This window comes from Apostichopus japonicus, chromosome 5 (genome assembly GCF_037975245.1).
Source record: "Apostichopus japonicus isolate 1M-3 chromosome 5, ASM3797524v1, whole genome shotgun sequence".
Lineage (NCBI taxonomy): Eukaryota > Metazoa > Echinodermata > Holothuroidea > Aspidochirotida > Stichopodidae > Apostichopus > Apostichopus japonicus.
This window is the reverse complement of record NC_092565.1, coordinates 22,127,916-22,148,386: the sequence shown is the minus strand read 5'-3', so window position 1 is coordinate 22,148,386 and position 20,471 is coordinate 22,127,916. Positions and strand designations below refer to the sequence as shown.

The window sequence follows — 20,471 nt, the reverse complement described above, 5'->3', positions numbered from 1 at the left end:
CTTACTCAAATTTTCTGAAGATTTTAGTCTAACAACAACCCTGTGACTGACAGAACTCACACTAGCTATTAAACTGTTTTATAACATACTTAGTCCTTCCTCAGAATACCTAATATCCCCATCCTCTTATTTCTCTTTCCTCACAACTCCTTACACGAAGAGGTAACAGTGTCTTTGGCATCTTTGACCTTCACCCTCCTCTGCCCCCTTTACCCTAATCCTACTCACTCCTCTACCCCCATTACCATCCCCTTCTACTCACTCCCATCCCCTCTACCCTCCACGAATATACTAGGCTCTCTTCACCATCCTCTCCACCCCCCCCCCCCTTCTCCTTCCTCTACCGTTCATGAATAGACTAAGAGTGCAGGAGTTTACCTTGATCTCCCTGGATGTATGCCACAAAGTCCCGATATACCAGATGAGGTTTGGACGGTGAGATGCGTATGATCCCAAACGAGAGACAGGTCTGAATCGGTTCCTCCGACAAATAAATCCTGTCTCTTTCGTAGATCGTGAGGAAAATCTTTGCTAATGTTTCAATATCTTTGGCTTTCTGCGTGAAAACATACAATGAAAAATCTGTCAAGATATCTTGATGATTTCAAGGTTCCTTCCTTACAGTAATGGAAATCTTATGTCTGGTATGAGATTTACTAGCTAATCCTGTGTTAGAGAGGTCTCAGTTCAAAGTCAAGCATAAAACATAAAAGAAACATTGATTGGATATGTGCAATATGTATCTGTGATCATGTAATCATATATCATGACATGAAGGACAAAGTCATAGAAATGTGTAATGTTCCCTGTCCAAGCTGATATCAAGGCAAGCATCGATAGATATTAATATAGGAGATAAGAGAATATTATCCAGTAACACAATAGTCAACGAAACACAAAAGTTTAAAATCAGTGGTCATAGATGGTGCTATTTCTAACTGGAGAATAACTATAAATGAGAATGTCTGGAACGCCACACCCCTCTGCCACTTTTCACAGTATCTTCTATACCAATGCCTAAGTTATGGCAAAAGCTTAAAAGAGTATAAATGGAGACAACTACCATTGGTTTTGCTACTGGCATATGAAAATATATTCCTGGTTGTAAGTATTGAATTCAAGTGAACAGACAATACAGGGAATAATTTAAGTGTTCAAATTTTGTGTAGCAGTTTTGAAGGCTGTAAAGTTTGTCTCATATAGCACACTAAGTATGTGTACAAAACCTACTATGCATATTTACACTTGTATAGCAAGTCATCCACTTTGCATAGCATTTGCAACATCTCTCATAACTGTCACCTGTGGTTGGGCTAATTTGTAACAGCTGTAGAATACCACCTGTCGTTTTTATAACACATCCCAAACTTTGAGGACACCTAAAAAGAATCCAAGTGGATAAAGTTGCCAGTGTTTTTGCTTTTGGCAAATGAGAAAAAACATTCCTGGTTCCAAGTATTGAATCAAAGTGAACAGGCAATACATTTCATATATTCGCAACCGTTAAAGATGTGTGGGCTAACTTGAAATTGCTGTAGAACACAAATCTTCAACAGATTGCATTTTCTGTGCATCTGGGCGAAAGCTCCGCGCATCTGGCAAACACATCTGGCGAAAAGCTCATTGGGGATTGTTCAGTAAAGTTAGCTACACTATGTCCTAGTAGTAGAAATGTGCATTGTATGTGGTATATGTGTTATACAGCATGTCACAATCTACAAACACCAGTCCTGCAGTGTAGCCAGACAAGAACCTCACCTGAATTGTAACTGATATTGCTTTTCTTGTTCCGTTGTAAAAGCTAGGAGGATCATTCCTCTGACTGAGTGGACCTCCATCATTGCAGTCCTCTGGCAGATTATCATCAACAGATCTAGATACAAGATAGACGAAACTATGGTCACAATGGATGCCAATCATACACTTGAAAGTTTGAGGGGCTTTGAAAAGATTTGAATTTTGAAAGATTTAACTGTCATATAGGTTCTAATGTGTATGATCAGTGGTGTTCACAAATCTCTGAATCAAAGTAACACAATCCTGCAAAGGCAATCACAAGCATGCTAAATGCATAAAGACCAGATGGACGACTGGCTAGTTCAAGGACCCATGGCACAGTTTCAGCAAAAGAAAAACATGTTTTAGAAAAAAACAAGTTTAGATGCATAAAACTGTTAGTTTGACTTGAAATGGCAGACATATTTGCAAAAGATATCTGCTTCTTCTTATGGACCTCTCTATATATATATTTATACCTCTAGTGATCCACCTTACTCCGCTACTAAAACTCATAGTAACAGCTTCTCAATTGTGGCGGAACAAGATAGGGCAGAACTACAGCACCCTCTGCTCATTTTGTTTGTGTTTTATTACTTGCAAATAGTACATGGCTTGGACAGAATGGTGATGAATGCATATACAAACTTTAATCCTGCTGACAGTTTTAATACCACAGGCAGGGCCAAAGGGCATCATTTATGAAGCTGCCTATATATCATGACATCAGGCTAAATAAAAGAGCTGCATCGAAACCGTTTTACGGCTTTCAAGTCAAGAAAATGCCAAAATGCCACGGTGGCGACAAATTGCGGAATTTCAAAGTGTGATAAATCCGCCAATTATGAAGCAATGCAACTGAATTTTTCAGAATACGCTTATATTATGGTGTTCCAATCATACAAAAAATTTGGGAATTTTTGGCGAAGGTGAAGCAACAGCCATCCGTGATTTGACACGGAATGACTCAGCTGCATTGAAACCGTTCTACGGCTTCCATCACTTACAGGAGAGATGGTTGCAAGTTTGGGTCTGAGCTCTGAGATACAGCGAGACTCTGTTCGATTGGATCCAGGGGATGAAATCGTCCCTTCATCTGTAGTATCACCAAACAGTCCTCAGGGTACGGTGATAACTCCAAACATTTCTTAACTCTATCGTAGATATGCACTGGCAGCTGCATGTTAATTTCATCCACCTGATGATGATAATAAAGAATTATGGAGAAAATAACAAAATAAATAAAAAATCACCTCCAGGAGAGTTGCAGAGGGAGGGATATCTCGTGAAAGTTGGCATATACCACATCTTGACAATTAGAATGCTAACAGATTTTCTCATTATTCATAATAATGTGTATATTCACAGCCTTTCATTCTAGTTTGTTACAGAGTAGTGCTTCTCATTTGAATTAGTATTACACAAGTAGTTCCGTTACTGATGTATATTTACATTTAGTGATCTGGCTAAATCAACAATTATTTAAAGTAAAATAACTTCTACTGATATGTTAGAAACAGAAATACAATGTTGAAGGTAGCAGACTGCTTTCATACCTTTCTCATAAGCTTCATCAGATCCTCATTGTGGTTGTTCAGTGCATGATACTTAAAGATAACATTCTCCAAGGAACTAAGGCTTGGCTGTGGAAATGATTTAATAAAATTATGTTAAAACTAAACATTTAACTTTTGTCATCACTCAAACAAATTATATTTATATTATATTATATTGTAAAGAGAAATTTCCCGAAAATTGTTGGATTTTGTTGGCAGAAAAACTTGTGGTGACTGGGTCTCACTATACATTTGGTTTTTGTCTATTCATCACTGGTAAATTAGTTAGTCAGAGGCCTTGCTATTTGCTAAAAAACTAGAACACATTTCAATGATTATATTTTCCAGGTTACTGGACAACCTAAAAAGAATCAATTCGATGAGGAGGGGAACTGAGACAAACAAAATATCTGATTTATCACACATGGAAAGAAATAAAAAAAATAAAAATAGACTTGAAACTTAAAAGCAGCAAACATTTTCTTTCTTGAGGTTTGAAAATTCTGTTTTAACACTGATGAACAAAACTTAGAATTTAATTTGCTATCAACAGCATTTGCATGTTGAGAGAACTTAACCTGTGCAAACAAATCTAGGAAGAATTCAAGCCCTGTCACACAATAAGAACAGATTTACCAATACCCTGCTAGCCTAGATCATGTGACCCATGAACTGCTTGCTAGAGATCAACAATGTTTAAACTATTTGGTACTTCCCAATAACGAGGCGGATGTAGGAGTTTAAAAAGGAAGGCCCTGAGACCTTTAACAGGGGTGCTTGGGGATCCCCCCCCCCCCGAGGAATAAATACTATGAGAGTGAATTGAAGGAAGAAATATAAAGTTAAAAGACATACCATGAAACCTTTATCTAACTGTTTGTATACAAAGATACTCAAGAGGGCCCAATGGGATTCTTGGAACAGCTGATCACTCAGCTTGCTAAGAAGGTAGGTGTCTTCTTGGGTTGTCTGCTGACGAGGTACGCAGTCTTTGAAAATGTTGACAGCTCTGTAGAGGAGAAGACAGGCACATTGACGTGAAAACATTAATATTTCATTTTTAATGGTTTTCTCACCTCAGGAAGAGTGTCCACAATATACTTTAGCTTTAGGTTTTGACTGGGAGGATGTCATTTTGGTTCCGAATTGTGGTTTTTGAGCTGTGCTTAGAATTGGTAAACACTGATTTGAGTTTGCACCTCAATGCACCTCCACCCCACCCCCCCCCCCCCCGACTATGACTAAGGATTAAGGCTAGGAAACCACACCTAATCACTTTGTACCAACCAGGCTCTGACCATGAGTATGCCTGAAGAAACTGTTCCTCTCATTCATGACTTTCTCCCTCACAACATCAATATCAAGCTGAGAAACAAGCAAGTTGTTTGGGAAAAAAACAATTGGATAACAATGGATACTGATTTCCCTGGATAACTATAATTATTACTTAACCAGGCCATGCGAGCAGAGATGGTGGACTACAATGAAATTCATCTTCATTTATCTATCCATTGAGATTATCCACATTTCCTGGCATCCAATGATGACAGAGAAACTAATTTCAAATTCACTGCCCGTTAGAACAGACCGCATTGCCAATAGCCACCACTGGGGGGTGGGGGGGGCTAGGGCTTAGTACTGCTTATTTTGCAAATATCCTTTTATTGAATTCAAATGACATCATCCATCTTTGAAGACTGCTTTCAATCTTTTCAATCTTTCATTACAATTTGTCTGATGATAATGACAAACACATAATATCCAATTAAGTATTTCCCAATTTTCAGCCTATCTCTGTCAGCTCTGTTTGTTTATTACTCACACAGATAGAAGATCGTCTTCTGACTCAACTTCTTGCTCATGAAAGTTGCTCAGCTGTTGCAGAATCTTCAGGGTTTGGTGAGTAGTATCAATCTCAAAACATCTGCCCATCTCTATTAAAGCTTCTTTACAGTCCTGCAAGAGACAAAAGGAAGAGAAATGAAAATGAGGAGTTCAACGATATAGGTTTCTCTAATCCTAACGTTAAAATTTGCATAATCTCTGAACACCAACTGAGCTTGTTCCATCAATTTAAAGGGTGTGAAGACTCGCGCAAAAAGAAACGTCTAATGCCAGTAATCTGACCTAGTTTCGAATGAGTTGTAACAGAAGTGATAGACACCACCATCGATCCCAGAAAATACACACACAGCTCGCTACCGTCAATAATTAGACACTAGTGTACAGTCAGTACATACAGCTGCGGTCAATACCCACAGCACAGTGTACAAAGGATACAGCGATGGACATCTCAGGTCCAGTTAAAGATAACAAGGTATCATGTTACATTACTGTCTGCATTTTGTAGCGACAAGAGAAAAACTTCACTTGCAAGCAACGGAAATTTAACTTTTTAAAGATGGCGGCACGCTGTTTGGGGCGAGTCTTCAATGCCTTTAACCAAATATCACTGGTTGACAGCTAAAACTCTTGACTGCCCCCCCATCCATTCCCTGACAGTTAGCCCTTACTGTAGGTATGATATTATCAGCACACTACCCATTCTGTTATTTCATATAATATTTTTTATTTCCATAACAGAATAGTATAGAATCTGCAAAACACTAACCTTCCACTTGAACGCAGAGACACTTTCTGGAAATGAAGAGATGATGTCCTTCACCAGTTCCAGTTTAGGTGGAAACCCATCTTGTTGTACCTTTAAGCGATAGACGTTCCACGCATCACTTGTTCGTCTCTTCTTCAGCAGCCTACGTACCTCCAAGAACGGGTCACTCGCCCCTATCGCCTCTTCCGAGTCCGTTTGGTTAACCTTGTTGTTCCTGACCAGCCTGTACTTTTTATCAAAGATCCCACTACTGCTTGTTTCTGTAAAACCTTCGTCTGCATTTGCTTCATTCCTAACTGAGTTTTGATTCCTTTGCACCTTGTTTACGTCATCCTTCTCTTTTTCGCTCACTTGCCAATTTTTGCCTTTAGGACTGCCCGAATCCTCTTCTGTCTGTGCTCTGTCTCTTAGGTTTTCCTCATCTCTTCGTTTCAGTTTGTGTTGGAGGGTAGAACTCTCGCTTGAACACTGTTGAATGGCATCAATGGCAGGCTGTGGCAGAGGATGGAATGTTTCCATAGGATCTCTTTGGTGTCTGCCTAAGGGTTCATGTGGCTCTGGGGAGGGTAGCAGGGGAGATATAGCAGCTATACTCCTCTTCATTTCTTCTGTCACACCTATGGGTGTGTCAAGCTTCTTTTGAAGTAGAGGAACTGGTTGGGGTAGTAATCCACCTCTGGAAGTCGATGGATTTACGTCAGCCTTTGAAGAAAGAAGACACGCAATAAGATATTGAGGGGAACATTCAGGACACAGTTAGTTTCAAGACTAAGAAGGATAGAGATCATCAAACCAATTTTAATGTGTTCCTTTTTATGTAACAATGTTTATTTGTCTAATAATCCCCTTACGTCTATCTCTTTGTGTTAACCGTGCTCATTAACCTGTCTGTATTCTGTGCATGTTTTTGTCCCTTCTGTTACTGTTACTTGTCATTTAGCCTTTGTAGAAGATCCTGCTAGGATCAAAACTTACTTTTACACATTCTCCAACACAGGCTCTCTAGTGGATAAGCAGTTTGATAACAGTTTCATTTTATTTTTATATTAATGTTTATATGTAATGGAGATTGGTTTTGCAACTATTGAACCTCTTGACATGCCCTAAAGATAAAATTGATTTCAGCAGTGACATTGTTAACACTACCTTGAAATTACAAAGAGGAAGCACACACAGGAAGTAATCGGTGCCAGTTCCTATTGGCAACATGATCTCAACAGATTTACAAAATTGTAGTTTACTATGCAATTAATCTTACAATATTACCCATTTTTATCACAAGTCTAACATTTCACATTTTATATGGTTTATTCCTTGATTTGCTTCAAACAACAATATTTGGCAAGAAATCACATTTTGTCCCAAACTGATTGGAAACCCAAAAATTACAATCATGACAGCTCCTGCCAGCAATTTTGTTGGTCTAACCTTCTCCACGAGTGGTGGTAGGTTTTTGCTGAACACATGATTAAACATGGCAAGGTACTACAACATTTTACCTTTCATTCCAACACCGAAAAACAAAAATATTTTGATGGACGACTAACCTTTTCCACGACTGGTATGTTTTTGAGTAAAACATGCTTGAATTTGCATCCCATACGATACCGGCATTTTCCAAGTTCTGCAAACTGGAAACAGTAACCGCTTGGAATTTTCTGCAAAAATGAAGAGGAGAAAAGAAAAATGACAAAAGTTGTTCAGATAACTTGGTATGCATAAAAATTAAATTTGATTACTAACGAGGATTAGCATGATGCATCTTGAATTTCAACATAACGGTTATGAAAAAAAACCTTTCTTCTTCACTGTAACATTAACAAAATTTGTGACGACTAAAAGTGAACTTTGGTCCATTAATCAGTCTGGCTTTGTATATTGAATGACAAAAAACTCGGACAATGAAAATAATCTCCATTTTCAAATATAACAAAAGTTTCATCTGGTTGTAATATTTTCAAGGATAGATTGTCTGACCCTCTCCTCTTCCACCTCCCCACCCCTCCCCACAACATTATTCACACAAAAACATTCTGCTTCCCTTCAAGCCACATCATAACATACAAACAAGTATGAAAGTCCCAAATATTTTAAGATGCAAAGGTTCCATGAAAGAAAACAACTTGTGTGGCTGGTTCATCATAACAAAGAAATGCTTACCAAATGCACAACCCTAAGTACAGTACTGCTGCTGTTATAACTGCAATCAAAACACTGTCTATGTGCATGTCTATGTTAAATTATGCAAATTATGTTTAATTATGCAAATTATGTTAAATTATGCAATTATGATTATTCTAGGTACATGAAAGACCAGACTTCCCACTTTAAATGTATTTTGAGATGATTGAAGTCGGTTTAGGCAAAAATCCAAATGGCTGTTACATAATCTTAATAAATCTCCTGCCAAAGACAATGCCGAACCATGTATCATGCATGACCCTCTCAGATAACAGACCATTTTTACTCACATGGACTTGTTTGTTGATATCAGTCAATTGCCAACCTGCCTCTGATGCTTGCTTCGATGTGGTCCCTGAATTAGCTGCTGCAAGTTTTTGGTTCCCGTTGAGTCCTGTCGCATGTTCACTAGTCGCAGTTGGTAGTGGCATTCCTGGATGACTGACGTTATCAAACTCGATGAATGCCAGATTTGGGAGGAGTTTACGCGTGACAGGAGGAGGGCTTGATTCTTTCTCATGAACACAGAGTCTCTTTGCTTGATCGGAGATCAACTTGCTTGACTTTTTCGGTATCTTTGGCATAAGTTTCACAGGGAGTAATTCTCCGGGTACGTTTGGCCGACTTCTCTTTGGGGAATCCTTTAAGCATACATCCGGTGAACTTGTGTTCATTTGATCATCACTACAGAAGCAAAGGAAAAAAGGTAAGAAAAGAAAAGGAATAAATGACGGCAGTGCTTTGTTAAATGACTGATTAGAGTTATTATGGCAGTATTAATCTGTAATGCTTTCGAAAGTACGAGTCTATCAAGGAATTGTGTCAAAATAAGTTCTTGGAAAAAATGACAAACAGGTCGCCCGTTCATAAATTCAATTGTTTTCATGACAATTGCAATTCTAGCTATGTCTGAGGTTGGATACTTTAACTATGAACAACTCATACAGTTGCTGTCTTGTCATACATACTTCTAGCTATCCTACCTCTGTTTATTTTACATAACAAATAAAAAATCAAAAGTATAATCTCAGTGTGTTTCTGATTCAATCGTTTCTTATCATTTGAGCTGACAACAACAAAAGAATGACTTCAAACAAAACAATAACTCTGCCCTTGTGCCAACTAAGGCCTTATGCATTAATACAGTCTTCATATGAAGATATCAGCACAAAATAATTGTAACCTTTGTGACAATGAACAGGGTCCCGGATTCATTAACATTGAATGTAGAGCCTCCGCAACCAATCCATAAACACATAACAGTTGCCATTGGCTTTTATACCTGTAATATGGTGAGTGGTGACATTGGTGCCCATCTACAAAAGGTTTGTTCCCCTCCTGTGTTAGTCGGCCGACTTCAACAGGTGGCAACAAACCTATGACAATGCGATGCACGATACACACTTGAGTGAAAACTGTCTATCAGTAGTGCATCCTATTGCAAATCGCATTTTTGGAGGAATAATCAACATCCAAGATACCGTTTTCACTGCTGGCATATGTAAATAAGTTACTCAGAGGTATGTACTGGGTTAACAGCCAATTTCTAATTGTCTACGTCAGGCAATTGTATAGCAGAATGCTATATGACAGTAGCATAGTACGACAGCAGCATACATAAAACATTCCCTTGAACAGTGCTTGACACCGGATTACCAACCCCCTCCCTACCCCCCCAGCCTCCTGCACCACACCCTCATTTCCTTGTTATACTGTATGACTGGGATTAAGACCTATTTTGATAACAAACTGACTAAAGAAAGTTTTACATAATTTGAAATCCTCTCATATTTTGGATTAACAGGAGCATACAAAGTACCCAATCAGCATATGAATATAATTTGGACGACCATTTGGTCCTAATGTAACAGATAATTGACAGTGAATGTCCTAAACTCAATGGTTTTCAAACCTTTTGTCATTAAACATCGTCTTTGGAATGCTTATATTTGACTCACCTGGAGACATTTTCAAATTCCAGGTCGTCTTTCTTTTCTATTCCTTCTGGAGAATTTTGAATTTCCGCCGCCTCCCACATGTCACCAAAATCGTTAAAAAAGTCCGGCGAGTCCGCTTGGATGGATAAGCAATCTTCGTCAGGGACAGCATCATCTGTAAACAAGATTTTTTGTATGTGTACTATAAGACTGAAAATGAAATTATTGGCCAGTGTTAACTGAGCAAAGAAACAAGACACATGACAATATCTATTTCATGTTATCGCAAGGAACCCTCAGTTTTGTCAATACACATAGTTTAAAAGGATTTACAGCATACATTGGTACTGGAACCAACACTGAACCTGTGACAATAATAGTTATAAAAATGGCATTGCTTGGTTGCCTTGACGACTAATTTCAGGATCTCTTCTATCAAAACATTTCAACATTCAATAATGATATGATATTGATCAATTTGATTTACCTGCCTTCACCAATGACCAAACAAAGCATCCCTCTCTTCCCTTTGTATTAAAAAGTCTGTTAACACCATGCCCTTCCTTGGGCCAACAATTGGATCCAGACATCAATTCATTATTTGTTATTATTCATTATTTGTTTATGATAGGTTATTTTTCAATTGCAATACTTTCACTATAAATCCACTTACCATGTCCCCCAAAATCTAGCACATCCTTTACAAGAGTCCTGCTTTCTCTCAGTGGTTCTACATTTCTCTCAACTGTCTCACCCTTCTTCTGCGATGTCGGCAGCCGTTTCTCCCGACTGGAAGTGTCGACTTGGTTGTACGTCTCTCCCTTAGTGTTATCATCTGACTGATAACTGTCTCTAGAGGAACCATCATTTTCTTGTTGCTCTCCACCTGTCGCTTTACCTTCTTCCAAGTTAGACTCAGAACAATCTATAACAACTAAGGAAGATGACAACTTTCTCCTCCTCTTGACATGTGTCTTGTCTTTTCTCTTTCTTTTGCGACTTGGTCCCGGTTCACTTGGCGGTGATGAAGCACCAAGATCCACTGTGGGCGAATCTGAAGCAGGTTGTAATACTTCCTGCAGTACAGAGGAGTCTAATGGCTGCAAAGAGACATAACAATCTTTCTTTGGTGACATGGTTTTATTTGTACCCATAAAAGTTGTTCCGGTCCCATCTTCTACTTCACCCGTTCTCCTGGACTCTGCTGTCAGGTGTCTACTTTCAGACCCTCCTACCAAATCCTCCTCATCTTCATCCTGCTCTCCATAGCTGTCGGCTCCGTCTGTGTAATCCAAATCTTCAACATCACTCTCTATCAGTGTTAACTGTCTCTTCAACACATCTGTGCTGCAAATGTCCATCTTTGGTGCCTTGTCATCTGACAATTCTGCCTCAATTTTCAAGGCCATGCTGTCATCGTCTTCACCTGTATCACAAGTTGCATCTGATTCATCTCTTCCAGATGATAGGATGTCTCCATCCTCTTCCTGTTGTTGGAAGAGGTCATTATTGATACCAAAATCCACCAGGTCCTCATTTTCATTGCAGCTATGATCTTTCTCTTTCCTCTGCCATTCCTCTGCTGCCTCCGTGTTTGCATATTTTCCTGATTCGTTGTCAGGGTAAGCCTCATCTTGTCCACTGCCTAGTGATCCATCATTCCTGTCATTCCTTTTCTTCTTTTTCCTTCTTTTGTTTTCTTTTGTTCTTCTTTGCCTTTGTTCCTCTCCTATACCACTGAGATTTCCATGGGTGTCCAGTGATGGCCTTTTATCTGCATCTGTCTGCTCTTTGCCTAGATTATCCACAGGATCTTTACAGTTCAGAGATTCATTGACCAAATGTGTACCGATACCTCTTGCAGAAGTTTGCTTCCTGTCTCCAAAGTTTAATTGATTGACAGGTAACTTCCTAGCCAGAATGGCTCTATCTAGACGGTTCAAGACAACAGCGCAACGTTTCAGTCTCATAGAAGTACTTAGTTCTTCAGCCTTAGTGAGGTGCTTTTCAGAGCACTTGTTGTTTTTCCTGTCCAGACTTCCATACATAGGCATGGTAGTACTGCTATCTTTAGGTAGAATAACAACAACTTCTGGAGGCCCTGCACTGTTTAGATCCTTGTTTGGGCTGCAGGAAAGTTTCGGGTCAAGAGAATTTGCATTCACCACTGGCTGAATACAAATATCAACCTGGCTCACTGTGGATATCCTTTCTTCTGTTGGGGTGTCACATGGTACTTCCAGAAAATGAGGTTCTTGCTTCTCAATCATAGCTTCGCAATCCTCTCCTTCCCCTGTTCCCTCTTCTGCAGATACTGGCTTTGTCCTGGTACCATTCACCTCTAATTCAACAGGGAGAACCTTTCCTCCATTACAACATCCCCCCATTTCAGGATTCCCCTGATACTCTTCTTCACTCGCTTCCTTTAAGTGATTCTCATTAATGACTCTAGCATCCACTAAAATGTTTGGTGCAGTAACCAAATCATCTCCTGCTTTAGACTGCTCCCCAGTCAAGCCTGCCTTCTTAGATTTCATGTCTTCACCACTCTCAACTATGTGTAACCTATTTCCGAATGCTTCTCCATCACTACTGACGAGGAAAGCACTCCCTGTATGTATCAAGGTGCATTCCTCAGTCACAGGTATGCTATGGGATGCTTTCTCTTCATCATTTTTTTGTCTCTCTTTCCTTTTTCCACCATCTTCATTTGCTGTCCTCTTACTTACATCTTCCTTCATCCAATCAACCTCATCGATCACTAATACCTTTTCAGAGGATGGAATACCAGACATGTCCTCTACTAGCTCTGTTCTCTCCATCTGTTCTTCTGGCTTCCTTGCGACATGTCCTTGGAACTGACGTTGCAATTGCTTTCCATTCTTGTCTGCAACCTCCTCCTTCAAACAGAATAACTTTGCAGCTGCCCCTCGCAATCTCTTCTGAGAGGGCTCTGCTTCACTGCACTCTGAATCTCCATCCCAATCTTTCTCCTCATCCAGGATCTTTCGTTTCTTTTGATGAATGCCCCTTTTCGGAGACCTGAGAAATGGAGGATACTTCAGAGTGGGACCCTCATCTGAACGAACAATTTGCTCTGAATGTGGCAATGATCTTTTGATTTTATCTGTCCATTTCTTACTTGATGGAACTGGAGGGACAGAATGATGTAATTCATCCTGACTGGAGGGAGAGTTTCTGCTCCCATAAGCTTTAGGATCTGCCGATTTGATCCGAGTTGTCCTAATATTCTGCAAATTACTAGATCTACTTTTAGATCCAGACATATATTTGTTCACTGAACTGCTTGGTGAAACATTCAAAACTGCACCATATGTATCAGACTTTAGCTTGGAATATGGAGTTTTTCTTTCTGGACTGGAAGTTTGCGATTGCCTTCTGCAGTCAGACAGTACTACCTTTAAGTTCTTTTCCTTCATTTCTGCCATATCAGCATCACTAACTACCACATTTTCAGCTTTTGTAACTCCATCCGTTCCACTCTTAGCATTCTGGTTGCTTCGCTGATGGTTGCGTCTTCTTAAGGTAGTAGTTCTGTGCATCTTTTTGTGAAGTTCCTCATCTTCTGTGTCTGAGTTCATCGTATCTGGCCTAACCTTTCTTAAACGAAATCTCTCTTTCCTACTAAGCAATAGAAGCGGTCTCACTTGCCCCGATGTCTTTCCTTTGAACTTTGAATTTCTTTGTACTTCAGCAAAATCCCTTTTGCTTAATGCTTCCAATCCAACAGCTTTACAGTCATCCATCTTGGGATCCTTGGCTTTGGAGGATGGAGAAGTATACTGCTTATTAGATTCAATATCTTCCTCCACAATTCTTTGTGTCGCTCTCTCTCTTTCACAGCTTGATGCCTCGTGCCGTGTACTTTCCATTTCCATCACTGTGTTCAGAGCAAATGAACTTCCCTCACCATGTATTGTGTCAAAACTATTTAAATCGTTTCCTGAACTGTTGAAATTATCGGCAAGCACTTCACCAATACCTGTGTCTGACCTATTGACCTTTCGTTCCAATCCAAATACATGACTGGCATCAGAGTTGTCACTCTGATCGCTGTTGTCAGTGACTGGAGTAGTATCTAAGGGGGGTCCTGAAAGAGGTTCCATTGAATGCATGATCTGTGTGCAGTTTTCACCATGCCCACTTGAGACAGCCTTCTCCATCAGTGACATGGTCTCACTCGCTTTCTCAAGGTCAACACTTTCAGCCAATCCCAGAGATTTTCTTCTATGGCCAACTTCCACATCCTCATTTTCAATCCTCCTGGTATCACCCTCACTAATATTTTGTTCGGGAGAATCAGTCACCTTGCTAGACGATGGAGAACATTCATCCTGCTTAGTTTTGGCAACTTCTAGACCTCCATCCTCATCATCCTCTTTATCTAGGATGTTCATACCGGTTTCATTACTTTTCTGCCTATCATCTGATAGAAGATGGGTTCCTACTGAGTGACTTTCCTCATGCTCATCAACCATTTCAGCTTCACGATTCTTCCTTTGTGATATTTGTTGAAATTTCTTCATTCTCCTTGCACGGGATTTCTCGGAAATTTGCCGGATTTGTTGGTATTTCCTCATCAATGAAGGTGAAACTACATCTTCCAACTGGTTCGCAGCTTTGTTTCTAGATAAATCTGTTGGATCTGAACAGCTTTCTTTTAGAATCTTCTTCTCCTCTTCCCCAGCAAAAAATTCATAACAACCATCATCTACCCTAGGCCTTTGATCTGTATCTGTATCCTCCATGTTGTTATTGTCACTCTTTGCTTCATCTTGACTAGCTTCGATAGCTTCCTCAAGTTTTTCACTGAGACTTGCTATCCTCTCCTCAACTTCTTCTGAATTTGTCTTCCTGACTTGCAATGGTTCTTCTACAACACTGCACTTCTTCTTGATAACACCATCCAATTGTTCGGATTCAGAATTCTCTTGCGTGGCCTGGAGATAGGTGATAGGAAGGCTGCTGTTTTCCTGCTGTTCTTCTCCAGAACAGGAAGCCTCCTTTAAGAGCTTGACTTCAAAGAGAAGATGTTGCAATGGAGAAGGTGGTATCTTTTCTTCACAGTTTGCATCTTCATCACCATTGTTCTCATCAGATCTTGGACAGTCTTCTGCTGTTTGCCTTTGCAAGTAGTTCTCTTCCAAAGCAATTCTCTGTTCTTTAACATCCTCGAATGTACCATCATCAATTGAAGAGGACTTCCAAATCTCTTCCCCATCCTTCTTTGATAATTTATGTGAAGCAACATCCTTGTCCACATGTACTGGTGATAATGATGATGAACATGCCTGCTTCTGTCCTTTACTGAGTTCCACAGGTCTTTTTGCTGGTTCTAACACAGAAGGCATCACTTTTGTGAATATACTTGCTTTTCCTTTGTCACGTTGCGAGGATTTAACAGCTAGGTAGTCTATGACTCCTTGTGTTTTCATTTTGCCTTTCTTTGCATTTAAAAGCAATTTAGTATCTGCCTTACTCTGCTCAACAGCCCCTTCTTTCTGGAACCGGCTCTTCTTCAGCAAAATGTGCGCCTGACCTTCATCATCAATTGCAGCTTTCTCACTAGAATTATTATCATCTGTCAAATGACTTGCTGAGTTTATTTTTGTTTCTCTCTTAACTTTGCTCCTATTTTTCTCCTTCTCTTTCTTCTTCTTTTTCTTCTTCATCTTGTTCTTCTTAACGTGATTCTTCTCTTCGTCTGTGTTAAGCACACTCAAAGTACCAGTCTTTGTCTTGCATTCTTTTCTGGATGGTTCTCTTCTAACATCCTTGTTTACTTTGGCAGCTTCCCGATTTTCATCTGTATTTTCCCCAGGTTCTGACGTTCCAGTCAAGCCATCACCTACAGCTTTTTGTGACACATCACTATGAGCTGTGTTTGAACTCCTGTTTACTCTGTCATTCATGGTGATCAAACTCTGTTCAATTTTTGCTGTCTGAATGATCTGTGTTGGTCTTTCTAACTCGTCAGATGAGAAAAGAGTTGTTAAAGCTTCAGCTGCATTTTTAACCTCCTCCTCTTCGGATATATTTGTGAAAAGTCTACCCGGGCTCGTTTTCGTCACAGTTTTACTACTTTTTCTAGCTTTGGCGGACTTCTTTGGCTTTTGTCTTATTTTCCTACTGGCATTTGATTGCATTCCTTTCTTCTCATCACCCTTCTTGGATTTTACCCTAGACTTGGGTACACCCATTTTCAATGACTTTTTCTTGGCAATGCCTTTGTCAAATTTATCATTTTTACTTCCTGGTCTGTGTGTTACTTCGTCTCCACTTTCTGCACATGTTGACCATCCAACATCTCTGGTGTCATCATTTACTATCAATGGTGGGACAAACACTCTTTCCTGATCTTGACTTTGACCTTCATTCATGACTTCGACTTCCATGGCAATATAAGGAACCATCTCTGCCTCCATAGAAATTTCTTTACCGGATGATGAACTCCCTCCATCCGAGCCTTCTCCTCGCTTGGACTTTTCTCTCGTTAGGGCTGTATCATTATCTTCTACACAATCTGCACAAGTACACACTTGTTTCTTAACAGCATGTCGTCTTCCCAATTTCCTTCTTGGTGTTTCAGTGGTCATCTTACTAGATGAGTCAGATATGCTCAAAGATTTACAAGGGTCTACTTCATGTTCATCTCCCCTTGCTTGGTCACCTTCCAAAACTACTGACTCACTGTTTGTATCCTGAAGTTGATTGGCATCTTGAAAGTGATGAGGGAATGCTATTTTTGCACCACAGTTTGTATTGCAAACAATGCTATCTCCTGTTTCTGTGATATGCAAAATTTGTGCAAGTTCCCCATCCTCCTCACAGATGTATGTTGCTACATGACCAAAGTCTTCATCACATACTTGTGTGGAAATTTCACCCAAGCTCTTTTGCCCTGAAAGAGGACTGCTTGGCACAGAATCTTTAATAGATTTCAAATTTACTTGAAAGTTGTTGTCACTGTCCCCAAATGAATTTTCTACAGGTAGACTATAGGTATCACATCCATTTTGGTTTGGATTACCACCTTTTGTCTCATTGATGAGGTACTTGATGTTGGTCCTGCTTGTCCCTGGACTATTTCCTGAGTCAGACGGGAAAGATTCCATGAGTCTGGCCATAACAGATGGGTTTAGGTCTGTGGTCTGCATCCTGTCCTCTAACAAAGCTGGAGAAATTACCGAAACCAACGGAGTTGACGTCGATGGTATCTTGGGTGGTGTAACTAGCTTTCTAGACTCAGCTGAGGACCCAGATGGAGGAGTCTTCTGAAGGCTATCAAAAAGGCTGCCTGAGTCTTTAGAAGAACTGAACAGGGCACTGATGTTCACATTTTCTGCCATTCCTGCATATGGATGTGATGAGAATAGGTCATTGACCACCTGTACAAGCTCACTGACCTGTTGGTTCTCTTGTGGAGAAACATTGAGCATGGGTGCTTGGGTGTTGCTTTTAAAGGTAGGAGTAGCCATACTGCTCCAACTATTACTCAATTGATCTTCCCCTGATGATTGATTCAAGCCAGTATTCGAATGGGTGCAACCTAACGAGATGTTAGCTATTTCTGATAGGCTGGAACTTGTAGTGACCAGTTCTCCTAACGCAACAACCGCAATTTCCTCCAATTCATCTTTACTGAGAGTAGTTTTGTTTGGCAAACATTTCAATGCAGCATCTTCATCTTCACCAGATGACTCGCTCAAGTTCTGTTCTACAGGATGCAAATCTCTACCTTCTTTGCTACCTTCTCCTGTCCCACTCTTTGTTGAATCTACATTCTGGTCTTCAATGGCATTTGTTCCAGATTCTGAGAGTAAAGTGTCTTTTTCTTGCAAATTGCCAGTATCTGCAGCATACAAGTTATTCATAATGCTGAGATCTGCGGCAGAGGTTTCAGTAGGTGTCAATGAAATATTCTTATTTTGGTCACTGCTTCTACCATGGACTCCTGTACCCCACATTTTCTCACTATCAAGTTGCACCATCACTCCTTTTTTGGCCTGCAAGTCTATATTACTTAATTGGTCTGTAGTGAAGAGACCTTTTGTTGGAGTCAATTGGGTCACAGGTGCCATATTGGTGTCCTTTTCTTTTTTGGAATCCTTGTCACCAACTCCTCTGCCACCACCTTCATCAATAGATGAAGATAAACTCCTCAGATGAGTTTCAGGTGTATTTGCTTTGTAAATGTCACTGCATGCAGTTGGTTTTGAAGCTTGCAATATCATTTCATCATCCACTTCTGGAATACCTTTATCCACATGGTCATAGTTACTTGTCCAAGGCAGGTTATTTGGATTTGCTTTGTGATTACTCATCCCTGTTAGATTTAACTCCTTTGGCTTTTCAACCATGGCCTGGGACAGAACTTGCTCAACTTCAATGGCGCCAGAACCCGAATGTGTCATTTCTGTTGGACCATCTTTATCACATGGAGTATCCTTATCACAGGCAGTAACAGTTTCTGTGACATCTTTTGGACCATTGTCACTTCTCTTCTCAATGTTGACAATAGAATCTGTTTTAACTTGTTTAGCCTTGTCTTTACAAGCATCCTTTGTCTCGGAATGATTAGTCTCTGTTGAACTATCTGCTTCTATGACCTCCAAGGCAATCACATCTCTGCTTTCATCATTTTCATCTCTATTTCTAACCACCGACCTCTCACCTCCCACAATGTTCTTCTCTTCTCCATTGATATTTTCGTTCTCTAGTGTCTGAGAGCCATCTTTGTAGGGTTCAGTGCCTTCATTTTCACTAGTTCCTGAAATATTGTTTCTTTCCCCAAATTCTTCACTTACTGGCATAACATCATGGGTATCCTCACTGAGAACCGAGTGAACCTCCTTACTGACTGATGAATCTTCCAAAGAGTTTACATTTTGGGTGCAATGTCTGGTCTCATCTTTCAAAATACTTTCTGCTACAGAAACCACCTCTCCCTCCTCATCCTCTTTATCTTGATTATATCCTGGAAGAACCTCTATACCCACATCAACTTCCACAGGATCTCCTTCCATGGCAGAGACAGATTCAATTAACTTCAAAATAGGATCTGCCATACTTCCACCATCACCTTCATATTGGATATTATCCCTGTCATCCATTTCCCCATTACTCACTTTGGACACACCAGATACTTCTCCATCATTTCCATGCAATGCTACCTCAAACTCCTTTGAGACAGTAGACCCATCTGAAGCAGTCTCTGTATTGGCAAATGCTTCATACTCTTCCTGATACTCTTTACTTAGATCTTTGTCCTTCAGTGAAACATTCCAATCCTCTGCATATCCTGATCCAGGTTCATCATAAGTTTGTTCACAAAAGTTTTGCTCAGATGCAACTATAGCACTTTCTGAGAATAAATGGTTATCATTCCCATCACAGATGTTGTTCTTGGTTTGATCTTTGTGATTATCGGTCCTCGAATTGAGAAAGTCAGTTTCAAACTGTCCAGATTTTATTGGAGTCTCGTCCACTCCATCCCCTACAAACCTCTTGCATTCCTTAATGACGTGCTTCTCATTAATTCTTTGACTGTCTTCTTCTAAAGACTGATGAGTTTTGATCTCTGTCTCTAAGTCATTGCCAGTATCTTCTGTGATAGCACCAAAATCAAATTTGTCAACAGTATTTGCAATTGACTCTTTGCTTACCTCCAAGAGGCCGAAAGGACCGACAGGAGTCGATTTTCCAAAAAAGCTTCCCAACTGCCCAAACAATGGAACAGGGTTTCCAAAGGTAGATAGACTGTCATCTTCACCACACACAAGCTGCTGTTGAAGTCTGACCTTTTTGACAATATTTTTCCAAGACACTTGTTGGTCATTATTACTGGTATTTTCATCTGTCATTCCAAGTAAATTGTCTGAATCCCCTCTTTTTGAATACTTGGATAGGTCTGATGCCGTATGCATCCGTCTTTTGGACTTATCCTTTTCCTGCAGCTGTGACTTTCTAGAAACAGCAAACTGATCCCTGTTAATTAGTCTGCGATGTGGCACTTTGATTTTCTTATTACGAGACTGAGAGAATTCTCCAACATCCATTCTGATACCTGCAACATAGGAGAACAAGTAAATGAGAAAATGCTGTAAAATTGTAATAGTACTAGTGCAGGGTTTTAATATAATACTATGCAACTGAACAAGATAAAATTTTGTAAAAGTGAACAAATTCACACAAGGAAATAATATTTCATACTCAGAGGAAATCTACAAAGATGCCCATTTGAGTTGTGCCATTCTTACAGCAGTGTGTTTTCATTACATAGCAAGGAGCAAGGTCCTAAAATTTGCTCCAAGGGACCTGTATGCTAATATCGATTGGTCCCACAGGGTACCATGTTCATTATGCAATCAACCTAAAACCCAACTAGTC

The 20,471-nt window shown here is 39.9% G+C and overlaps 1 protein-coding gene across 2 annotated transcripts in view; it reads right to left on the bottom strand.

Moving 5' to 3' along the window:
* The window catches only part of LOC139968047 (uncharacterized), a 36,216-nt gene that overhangs the window by 8,689 nt on the left and 7,056 nt on the right, over positions 1-20,471 (bottom strand). For both annotated transcript variants that reach the window (XM_071972355.1, XM_071972356.1), the window contains exons 2-12: positions 10,735-20,148; positions 10,083-10,236; positions 8,415-8,808; positions 7,491-7,601; positions 5,944-6,645; positions 5,155-5,288; positions 4,188-4,341; positions 3,333-3,419; positions 2,784-2,974; positions 1,759-1,873; positions 379-556 (exon numbers count right to left, since the gene is read on the bottom strand). In XM_071972355.1, the coding sequence (XP_071828456.1) occupies positions 379-556; positions 1,759-1,873; positions 2,784-2,974; positions 3,333-3,419; positions 4,188-4,341; positions 5,155-5,288; positions 5,944-6,645; positions 7,491-7,601; positions 8,415-8,808; positions 10,083-10,236; positions 10,735-20,148 (11,634 nt within the window). The remainder of the gene's footprint in view (positions 1-378; positions 557-1,758; positions 1,874-2,783; positions 2,975-3,332; positions 3,420-4,187; positions 4,342-5,154; positions 5,289-5,943; positions 6,646-7,490; positions 7,602-8,414; positions 8,809-10,082; positions 10,237-10,734; positions 20,149-20,471) is intronic.